Source organism: Ictidomys tridecemlineatus, chromosome 3, assembly GCF_052094955.1.
Source record: "Ictidomys tridecemlineatus isolate mIctTri1 chromosome 3, mIctTri1.hap1, whole genome shotgun sequence".
NCBI classification, from domain to species: Eukaryota; Metazoa; Chordata; class Mammalia; order Rodentia; family Sciuridae; genus Ictidomys; species Ictidomys tridecemlineatus.
In genome coordinates, this window is record NC_135479.1 from 171,588,344 (window position 1) to 171,599,870 (window position 11,527).

Genomic DNA, 11,527 nt, shown 5'->3' on the forward strand with positions numbered 1-11,527 from the left:
TACTTGCTTCATCCTATATGAGTTTAAACTTAATAATTTCAGGGGCAGTAGCTTAGTGGTAGGGCGCTTGTGTAGCATATTTGAGGCATTGGGTGTAATCCTTAGAATCATATAAAATAAATAAACTTAATAACTTTAATATTATTACTAAAAATAAAGATTACTAAATGAAGGTTAAGATATCTTTGTGGTTATTTCTGTCTCTAAGATATATCCCACTACAAATGCCACAAATATTGAGTTTTAAATACTTGAAATAACCCTTTTCTGTGTGGCTATGCCATCACTTAGTTATATAGGTAGGTTCATTCGTTTCAGAGTAGTTTTACTTTATAAAGATAATTTGTTTTTTAAAATTAATTGTTAATGTATTTATATGGTTCAAAATTCAAAGTTACATAAACAAGTTTCAATCAGAAAGAACTATCAGGGCTGGGGATGTGGCTCAAGTGGTAGCGCTCTCTCCTGGCATGTGTGCGGCCCGGGTTCGATCCTCAGCACCACATACCAACAAAGATGTTGTGTCCGCCGAGAACTAAAAATAATAAATATTAAAAATAAAAAAAAAAAGAAAGAACTATCATCCATATCTATACCTTCTCTTTCTCTATTCCTTCCTTTCTCTTATATGTAACTATTTTCATTAGTTTTTAGTTCATCCTCACATACTTTCATTCGGAAAATATAAATAAGTATATGGGAGAAATGGTATTTTAAAGAGCACAATTTGGGCATGATGGATATTCATTATCATTGACTGATTTTTGTCTGTGTGTATAATATTATATTCACTTTCCCTTTCTTAAAGCTAGTATACTGCATACACTTCTTTTGCACTGTGCTTTTTGTTTTAACTCAATATTAAATTCTAAATCTGCTCTGAGAAAGAATAAAAAAATTTTTATTTTGTTTAGTTGCAAAATGCACCACTACATAAATATTCTGTCATTTATTCAGTTCGTCCTGCACTGAAGGATATTTGTGTTTCACCATTTCATTTTTACAGAGTACTGTAAAAATTAGGTGGTTTCAGAGTCATTTCTTAATGAGAAACAGATTCCAAGAGGTAGGACTTCTAAGTCAAAGAATAAAGATGTTATTTTGATATTTGTTATACGAATGTTCTTCCTCTTGCCCTCAAACAACTAATGTAGGGGGAAAAAACAGGAAAGGTTTGGGAATTTGGTAGTATCAGAAAAATTTTCATTTCTAATTTTTCCTATAACTACTTCTCCTGGTATTAGTTTTGAGTTGTTATATTTGTATAACAAATAAATGGCTTAATATTACTATACAGCTTTAGCTCTTCCATGTTGAGAGAAACATCATGTAAAGTAAAAATAGCAATATAGTAAAATGAAAAGTAGCGTGAGAGGTTTAAAGACATGAGCCTTTTGGGGGGCTGTTCTCCTGAAATTCTATGATTCTATGAGCTATGTGCCCTTATGGGATTTCCTAAAATAGGATATAATTCAATAATTTTAAAGTAAATGGAACAAAAAGGCTTTATACCAAGCTTCTTTACACTCTTATTTATTCCTACTTAATTCCTTATTTTTAATAGGCTTTTATATCTTAAGAAAAAAGTAAACTCACTGCTTTTTTTGAGTAATATATTGTATAGATAATGTAGGACTTGAGTTTCAGAGACTGTGCAAAATACTCTATGTAGGCAGTAAAACAAGGACTTCCTGTTACAAGTTAGCTCCAATGAAAATCTTTCTTTAATCTAAAGAATAGGCGTCTAACTGGCAGAACCAGATTCTCCAGGTGTGAAGTAAGCAATTTGTTCTTCTCATTTCATATTAACAGCAAAAGTACAACTTTATCTCCAACTTATTTGATTTCATTATTTGGCTTTTAATTAACTATATGAGAAACATATAGAAATTAGGCTGTGACCTATAAGACAGAGATTTCAGTAATTTGATCAAACATTACATCATGTGATACTCAGATTTCCTTTCAAAGGCAGAACTCACAACAAGGAAGGTGGAAAAGCAACAAAAGGAACAAGACAGAAAGGTAAATAAACTACATTTTTTGTACTTTTTTGATGTTAGAAATCCAGTGACTAAAATCTAGTTATACTTTGACATTTAAAATTAGCTCAGCACATAGTTAAAACTGCTGTTTTGCTCAGACTCGGACAGGGCTACAGATAGCTGATCTGTTCATGTATACTACGGAAAAATTGAATGTGATTTGAGTGTAGAGCTCTTTGTTAATCAACTTTAGAGGAAAGAGTTTTTTTAAATTCTTTAACAAATGACCTCTCATTTTGAAAACATTGGAAAGCCAGATTCTATAAGAACAAATCTAAAATTCTTTTATAGACTGTAAACTAATCATGCTGTGCTTTAGAGAATATTTTCACATTAACATTCAAAAGAAAACTGCGCACAAATTGGACACATATGTATAACCTTTAAAGTTTGAGATTATTTTCTATAGTTTTAATTAATTTTTTCATTGTTGTTTCCTAGAACATTCTGAAATTAATTTGAGGTAATGAGAATATTAAATTATTGTATAAAGATCACAGTGAAATATAAAATTAGTCAAATTTTAATGTTTTAGCTAGGATACTGTAAATATTTAAATCACAAAAGTTGTTAAAGTCACCATTATTTGAATGCAAGATATATCAAGAGGTAAGATACTTTCTATGTTATCACAATTGTTGACATTAGAATTTTTAAAATATCTTATTTCTAAGTAAATATCCCAAGTAAAAATAATAATGACTTTTGTAAGTACTTTAAGGGAAGATTTAAGAATTGGTCATGTAATATCTAAAGCAAGTTATCTTCAAGGCTGTGGAGTTTTAAGTTTAATATAAAAACCATTTTTATATGCATATAAGTTAATTAAATCAGTAAGTGAAAGTTTAAAATTAAGAGTTTTAATAAACAAAAGGGTCCTAATATTGTTAAACAAGTTTACAATTTATCTACACAAAGGAAAAGTAGAAAGCACTGAAAGATTGCATTGCAAAAAAAAGTCAGATGATTCAAGCTTAGAGAATATATGCAATTTGTTTTTATTTTAGAAAAGTTTAGTTTATTTTTAGAAACTGTCATTTAGCTCTTATTTAAGTAGCCAAAGAGGTTAATATTCCTATAAGATCTATTGCTTTAATCTTGAACTAGAGAAATGTTGCAAGTTTTCTTCACATAAAAAAGAAAAAGGATACTCTATTTACCTTGGATTAGGCACTGGATGTATTTCTTAAAAGTATTTTATTTAACCACCATAGTAACCCTAGGAAAAAATGGCTTACTTTAAATATATTAAGTATCTATCCCAGGGCATATTTTTTTTAAAGCACTAGGTAATTTGTATTTGTGTTTCTGTCTTTAAGAATTTGTACTATCTGTAATAGGATGAAAAATGTTTTACTTGAATCACACAAGTTTACTTTTTTATTTCCCACAACAAATTGTCAAAGTTGGTTACCATATGTACTAATCATTGCTCTATTTTCAAACATGTTTAAAATCAAAGTCCATTACCACTAGTAAAATTCCAAAATGTATATCTATGTACTAAGCTAAACATTCTGAAAGATATTTCATATTTGGATACAATACTTCTACCATTAAGAAAGAAAATTTAAAGTACAGAAAAAATTGCACAAAATTAGCTTCAGCAATTAAATAATTTCACAATAATGAGCTTCATATTTTGAAACTATATGAACTCCATCTCCTCCAACTTTCAAATTCTAACATGTCTGGATATCTCACTTTGCCTAATATTCTGATTTATAAAGGCATAAGGATCAATCAAATTGAAAATAGTTATGCATATATACTTAAAAGTATACAATTACTAGAAAATACAAATTATATACAGCATGTAAGTGTACCTAAGTACCTCCATGAAGTCAATTTCTGCACAAATGAACAAAAATGAGAAAATTTTCTGAAGTGTTAACCAACAAAAATAATCAACTATGACTTAGTGGAGACACACAGACATTGAAATAATTCCCTTGTGTTCTAAACATAGAGAAAGCGTTGATATAACCCCTAAGGAAAAGAAAGAAAGAAATTTAAAAACTACATCATTAAATTTTAAAGTAAGAAAGGAAACTTTCAGGTACCAAAAATAAATAGGAAACACACTAATGACTAAATTAAAGGGTAGTAATTAAAACCAACTACACTATAAAAACTACAAAGCAAAATAAACAAAAAATTCTAAATATATGAGTTTCTAAATTAAAAATATCCATTAAATATTTAGCAGATAATTGTAAAGGAATCAGGTGGCAGATTCTTAAGGGCAAAAGAGAAAGCTAGAATAGAACATAGCAAAATTTTCTTTTTATTATTGGTTCTTTATAGTTGTACATAACATTTAGTTGTTCATTCATAATTATAAAGGCATGGAATATAATTTGCTCTAATTCAATCCCCTCTTACTTCCCCATTCCCTTCCCTCTTCCCTCCCTTTGTTCCCTTCCCTTTACTGATCTTTCTCCTCTTGTAGTTTTCTTCATTTTTTTTTCCTAAAAAAAAAAAATGTGGATGTACATGATGGTGAGATTCACTGTGACATATTTATATATGTAAAGTTAGGTAATATTCATTCTACTATTCTTCCCTTATACCATTCCTCTTCTCTCCCCCTGCATCCCCTTCCTCTATTCCACTAATCTTCTAATTTGAAAAAGAAATTAGTGCGCCCCCCTCTTTTCCTTTCTCCCCACTCCCTCTTATTTCGAACTACCTTCTGAAAATCAGAGAAAACATTCCACCTTTGACTTCCTGGGTCTGGGTATATTTCAGTATTTCACTTAGCATGATAGTCTCCAGTTCCATCCATTTACCTACAAATACTATAATTCTATTCTATTTTATGGCTGAGTAATACTCCATTGTGTATACATACCACATTTTTTTTATTCATTCATCTGTTGAGATGTACCTAGGTTGGTTCCACAGCTTAGCTATTGTGAACTGTGTTGAAATAAACATCAAGGTGATTTTAGATCTTTTGGGTTTCTACTAAGAAGTGGGATAATTGGGTCATATGGTTGGTTCCATTCCTAGTTTTTGAGGAATCAACATACTGCTCTCCACAATCGATGCATTAATTTTCAGTCTCACCAACAATGTATGAATGTACGTTTTACTCCATATCCTCATCACCAATTATTATTATTTTTCTTCTTAATAATTGTCATCCTGATAGAGTAAGATGAAATCTCAATAAAAGATTTTTTAAAGAAATATTTATTTATCTATTTATTCATTTAGGTGTAGATGGACACAACACAATGCCTTTATTTTTATGTGGTGCTGAGGATCGAACCCAGGTCCCGCCTGCACGAGGCGAGCGCTCTACTGCTGAGCCACAATCCCAGCCCTCAATATAAGTTTTGATGTGCATTTTCCTAATTGACAGAGATGCTGAAAAATTTTTCATATATTTATTTGTGGGCCATTTGTATTTCTTCTTTTGAGAAGTGTCTTTTTAGTTCTTTTGCTCATTTTTAACTGGGTTTTATGTGGGGGGTTTTGTTTGTTTGTTTTATTTTGTTTTTCGGTGCTAAGTTTTTCAGTTCTTTATAAATTCTGGATATTAATGCCCTGTCTGAAATGCAGGTGGCAAAGATCTTCTATTCTGTAGGCTCTCTTCATATTCTTAATTGTTTCTTTTACTGTGCAGATGCTTTTTAGTTTGATATTTATATTTGGTTTTATTTCTTGCATTTTCGGAGTCTTATTAATGAAGTTGTTTCCTGTGCCAATATGTTGGAATGTTGGGCCTACATTTCTAGCAATTGCAGAGATTCTGGTCAGTGATTCACTCTGAGTTGACCTTTGTGCAGGGTGAAAGATAAGTGTCAAGTTTCATTCTTCTACATATGGATACCCAGTTTTCCAAGCTCCATTTGTTAACAGGGCTATCTCTTCTACAATGTATGTTTTTCGCAACTTTGTCTAACATCAGGTAATTGTATTTATGTGGGTTTGTCTCTGTGTCTTCTATTCTATTCCATTGGTCTTCAAGTCTGTTTTGGTGCCAATACCATGTATTTGTTATTAGAGCTCTGCAGTATAATTTGAGTCAGGTACTATGATGTCTCCCTCTAGCATCACTCTTTTTGCTCATGATTGTTTTGGCTCTTTTGGATCCTTATTTTTCCAAATAAATTTATAACTGTTTTTTCTAGTTCTGTGAAGAATGTCATTAGTATTTTGAAGGGGACTGCATTGAAACACTTTTGGTAGTACAGCCATTTTGACAATATTAATTCTGCCTATCCAAGAAAAAGGGAGGTATCTCCATCTTCTAAGGTATCCTTCAATGTCTTTTTTCAGTGTTCTGTAGTTTCCATTGCAGAAGTCCTTCACCTCCTGTTGAGAGCCACAGCCAAAGGGGCCCCAGCAAACTTCCAGCTGCCAGCAAGCTTCAGACTGCCAGCTGATGATTGGTTCACAGTGGCCCCAGCAACATCTAGCTGACTGGCTCCTCTGCGGTGATGTTCATTGGGCTGTTTCCCTGCCCTTCAGACTGCCAGCTGATGATTGGCTCACAGCGGCCCCAGCAACATCTAGCTGATTGGCTCCTCCACGGAGCTGCTCATTGGGGGACTTCTTTGGCTCCGCCCACGCGACCCAGCCAATCGGCCTCAAGAGCAGGAGGATTGTGGGAGGTTGAGAGGTTGGTGTGGGGAGAGGCTTGTGGAAGCCGGTGGTGGCAGTTGGGCTCTGAGGGTTTTTTCCCTGGAGCTATTTTGTTTGGCGTTTGTAGTTCTAAAAATAAAGTTAGTTTCTTTTTGACAAGTGGCTCCTGATTTGTGCCAAGCCAGACTTTTTTCAGTGTTCTGTGGTTTCCATTGCAGAAGTCCTTCACCTCCTTCATTAGATTAATTGACAAGTACTTTTTGAGGTTACTGTAAACACTTTTAGTTTTCTTTTCAATAGATTAATTATTAGAGTATAGGAAAGTTATTTACGTTATGTTCATCTTATATTCTGCTACTTTGCTAAATTTATCAACTCTAGAAGTCTTCTGGTGAAATCTTTGTGATCTTCTTAAAATATAGAAGTATGTCATCAGCAAATAGAGATAACTTGCCTTTTTCTTTTCCTATTTTATCAGTTTAATTTCCTTCTCTTGACTGATTGCTCTAGTTAAAGTTTCAAGGACTATGTTGAATAGGAGTGGTGAGATTGGGCATCCTTGTCTTGTTTCAGTTTTTACAGAAAATACTTTCAGTTTTTCTTCATTCGGTATGATATTGGCCTTGGGTTTGTCAGATATTCCCTTTACAATGTTGAGGTATATCCCTTCTCTCCCCAGTTTCTCTGATGTTTTAAACATAAATGGGCACTGTACTTTGTAAAATGCTTTTTAGTTTGATAATCTATTGAGATAATCATATGATGCTTGTCCTTATACTCTTTTATGTGATGAACTTCACTTACTGATTTCCATGTGCTGAACGAACCTTGCATCCATGGGATGAAACTTACTTGATCTTGGTGCACTATCTTTTTCAATATGCTTTTATATGTGGTTTGAGAATAGTTTATTAAGAATTTCTGCACTTATGTTAATCAAGGTTATTAACCTGAAGTTTTCTTTCTTGATGTGTCTGTTTGGTTTTGGATGATACTGGCTTCAAAACTTGAGGAGAATATTCTTTGTGAGAGTTAAATTCACAAGAAATGTTTTGCTCAGGTGTAAAGATAGATTTTTTTTTAATTTTCAGAAATGTAAGTTATAATAACATTTATGTTTTGAAAAGAAGCTATGGATATCCCCAAATAAAGGAGTCAACCAAGAATAAAGATAAGAAACCAGTAATTGTTGAAGGAGAAGAAAGGAAAATTCCAACACAGCCAGTTTACGTTAGAATATTCCAGAAAACAATCTTCAAAAAACAAAATAATAAAATAAAAAGAATATCTGCTATATTTAAGATACCAAGTGGATTTTTCAGGTCAGTTCAGCTTAGAATGAATTAGTGATACATATGTAAAACAGGAAGCAACTGAAAAACTTAATAATTTGAAGGAAAATACAAAAGTTATGTATTTATTGATCTGTGTGATGTTTACATGGATGTATTGACTTTGTGAAAAATCACCAAACTATCCATTTATGTTCCAGGCCCTTACTGAATAAGTCTAAATAGTTCAATAGCAAATTTTCTTAAAACAAAAATACCCATTTTCTATTTTTTTTTCCCAGTGATCCAGGCCTAAAAACAATTAAAAAAAAAAAAAAAAAACAACAGTTGAGAAAGGCACTGTAACCATGATTCTTTATATTTTTTAAATATTATTTGGGTGTTTATAATAATGTAAACATTATTTGATTAACCCAAAATATAATGAAAGACATTAAATGCCATTCTAAAATGAAGATGCTCTGTGAAAATAAAGATTTTTTTATAAATGAAGACTGTTTTTTTAAGTCGCTTTATATGTAGTTATGTCATGTTATACATGTGCATCAATTTGATTTCAATGGATAACTGTCAGTACAGGATGTGATAAATGTCATATTCAAAATTATATATAAGTATATTTTCATGCTTTAAAAAGTACCAATTAAAAGAAAATGATAGATATTTTATTATAAGATATTATAGATAATCTTTTGTAAAGGAATGTTAATAAGAAATCAGGCTGGATGTGGTGGTGCATACCTGTAATCCCAGTGGCTCAGGAGGCTGAGGCAGGAGGATAGCAAATTCAAAGCTAGCCTCAGCAACTTAACAAGGCCCTAAGCAATTTAGTGAGACCCTGTTTCAAAATAAAAAATATAAAAAAAAGGCTGAGGATATGGCTAAGTTCCCCTGAGTTCCATCCCCAGTACCCCAAAAACAAAACAAAACAAAGAAAAATCACCATAATCAAACCAAGAAAATAATTTTATAAATATGCAATGGATAAGAAAACAAAGCTATAACATGTGTTAACATAAAGGCCTCAGAAAACTTAAATTCACCATAATCTACCTACCTAAAACTCTAATGTAGAAACTGTCCTGTTTTTAACACTGGTTTTAACTTAATTATGCCTATTTTACCAAAATGAGTATATTTTTAACATTACATAGACCAGCTTAACTGTTAAAAATATCATAAGTAGTATGGGCACTTTTAAAGTCTAAAGGTTAATCCTAAAACTTGAAAGTAGAGCAAAAGCACCCTTTATTAAGAAAAATAATATTACATATTAGAATCTTGACACTGAAGTACTAATTTTGGGATAATTGTGTCTCCATCACTGCTTTCTCAGATACTAAATTCAACTAAATGAGATTCATAGAAGCCACCCATTAGGCAAAATAATTCATAAATTATTTCATGTTATTTTTCCAATTTCAGTGATATTTATGTGAAAATTCTTATTAATTTTTCTTATTTTAAAATTAATTTTTAGAAAACTAGGAGAATTTTTGCTGGGAGAGAGGACAGCTATGTCAAGTCAAATTTCTTTTTAACATAATCATTCTTGCTTCTTAGCAGGAAAGGGAAGATGAAAGACCGACTTCAAGAACTAAAGCAAAGAACAAAGGAAATTGAACTTTACAGAGACAATCATGTGTTAAGTTCGGAAACAGAGGAAAAAGGGGTGTTTGTGCAGCAAGCTGTTATTTATGAGAGAGAGCCTGTAGCTGAGAGACACCTACATGAGATCCAAAAACTACAGGAGAATATTAAGAATTTGGCAGATGATGTGCAAAGATTTGGACAGCATCAGAAAAGTCTGATGGCTTCAATGAGAAGGTTTAGCCTCCTTAAGAGAGAGTCTAGCATTACAAAGGAGATAAAAGCCCAAGCAGAACACATTAACAGAGGTTTGGGTGATTTAGTTAAAGAAGTTAAAAAGTCAGAGGTTGAAAATGGTCCATCGTCAGTCATCACAAGGATACTTAAATCTCAGCATGCTGCAATGTTCCGACATTTTCAACAAACTATGTTTATATACAATGACACAATAGCTGCAAAGCAAGAGAAGTGCAAGGCATTTATTTTTCGTCAACTTGAAGTTGCTGAAAAAGAGGTACCTGAAGAAGAGGTAAATGATATGCTTCACCAAGGAAAATGGGAAGTTTTTAATGAAAGCTTACTCACAGAAATCAATATCACTAAAGCACAACTCTCAGAGATTGAACAAAGACATAAGGAACTTGTTAATTTGGAAAACCAAGTGAAGGATTTACGGGATCTTTTCATTCAGATATCTCTTTTAGTAGAGGAACAAGGAGAAAGCATCAATAATATTGAAATGATAGTAAATAGTACAAAAGATTATGTTAATAATACTAAAGAGAAATTTGGACTAGCAGTAAAATACAAAAAAAGAAATCCATGCAGGATACTGTGCTGTTGGTGCTGTCCATGCCGTGGTTCAAAATAAAGAAACTATTTTTAAAATTTTTCCATATTTAAGCTGAAGGATGTATTTCAATGTCTGTTTTTCATTGTTTCATGGATCCACACTTTATCACTGTTAAGTCATAATTTTCCCCTTTAACACCCACTACTATTACAGAGACTCCTGAAGTCAGTGACATAAGTCTTTAAATTTTATTAATCTGAAAACAGTATGAATACCTTCAACTCACAGGTTAACAATAAAAGTTAGATGAATAAATTGAAGTTTCTGATCATGTACTAAATTCTACTACACATTTTTCCTAACTTCTAATGCTTTAACAAGATGAATGTTCAATTAAGTGATGACCATGTAAGCAATACATTTGGCTATTTGAGACTATTTGGTAATTGAGAATTATATAAAACATGACATCAGAGGATGCTACAATAAAGCAAAATCAAGTAGATTTCATATCAAATTTGGTGGTAGAAAAAAATGAGAGAATTCCTGTGTGACATTTTCCATTTCCTTAAAGAACTATAAGGCAAAATTGTCAAATGAAAGCTCAGTAGGTTTAAGGAATAACAGAAAGAAAGCAATAAGGAATAAAATAGTCATTTGGGATGGGAGGATAACAATCATTTTATAAAAGGTAGTAGAATAACCAGGCAGCATTTAGGGCTCAACTAAATGTATGGTCACAACTTTAATGTGATATCACCCAGTGCAGTCATGTTTTTAACCTACTGATGTTTTTAGCTGCTTGGGTACCAGCATAGAATGTAAAGATAATGGATCTATTTAATATGGCAGCTTTTCCAGATGTGTATAATGGAGGGAAAATGTGTTATGGTAGCTTAAGGTACTTGAAAAGGCAGAATTTATACATTTATCATAAATATCATAAATCATTTAAAAATTATAAAGAAATTGAAGCACTTTCTACTATGTCAAATGTCAAGCATCATTGTAGAAAGATGTATCATATCTCAGCTCAAATGTTTAAGAAATATTATAAAAAGAATAATTTAAAACAGGTAACAAACTCTACAGGTAATAGTTAAAGCTAATATATCTTCTGCTCCTGTTAAACTTGCATTCCGAGCTTTCATGATATTTGTTTCTAAGTGTTCCTGGGCTAGGGTTGTGGCTCAGAGATGAGCGCTTGCCTA

At 32.0% G+C, this 11,527-nt stretch overlaps 2 protein-coding genes across 3 annotated transcripts in view; one reads left to right on the top strand and one right to left on the bottom strand.

The window, feature by feature from the left end:
* Positions 1-9,113, bottom strand: part of Arl13b (ARF like GTPase 13B) — a 33,125-nt gene extending 24,012 nt beyond the window's left edge. Inside the window, exons 1-2 of the mRNA XM_078041188.1 lie at positions 9,084-9,113; positions 8,675-8,751 (exon numbers count right to left, since the gene is read on the bottom strand). Of these exons, the coding sequence (XP_077897314.1) occupies positions 8,675-8,751; positions 9,084-9,113 (107 nt within the window). The remainder of the gene's footprint in view (positions 1-8,674; positions 8,752-9,083) is intronic.
* On the top strand, positions 1,773-10,426 carry Stx19 (syntaxin 19). Of its 2 annotated transcripts, none has more exons than XM_021734211.3 (2): positions 1,773-2,025; positions 9,497-10,426. In XM_021734211.3, exon 2 carries the CDS (start codon positions 9,510-9,512, stop codon positions 10,392-10,394), a length of 885 nt encoding a protein of 294 aa, XP_021589886.1. In that variant the 5' UTR covers positions 1,773-2,025; positions 9,497-9,509; the 3' UTR covers positions 10,395-10,426. The 2 variants fall into 2 exon arrangements, with proteins under 2 accessions (XP_021589886.1, XP_077900544.1); XM_078044418.1 differs by having other exon boundaries at positions 9,500-10,426.
* The last annotated feature ends 1,101 nt before the right edge of the window (positions 10,427-11,527 follow it).

Coding starts and splice junctions, on each gene's coding strand:
- Stx19 (XM_021734211.3), top strand. CDS start 9,510: ATGAAAGACCGACTTCAAGAACTAAAGCAAAGAACAAAGGAAATTGAA.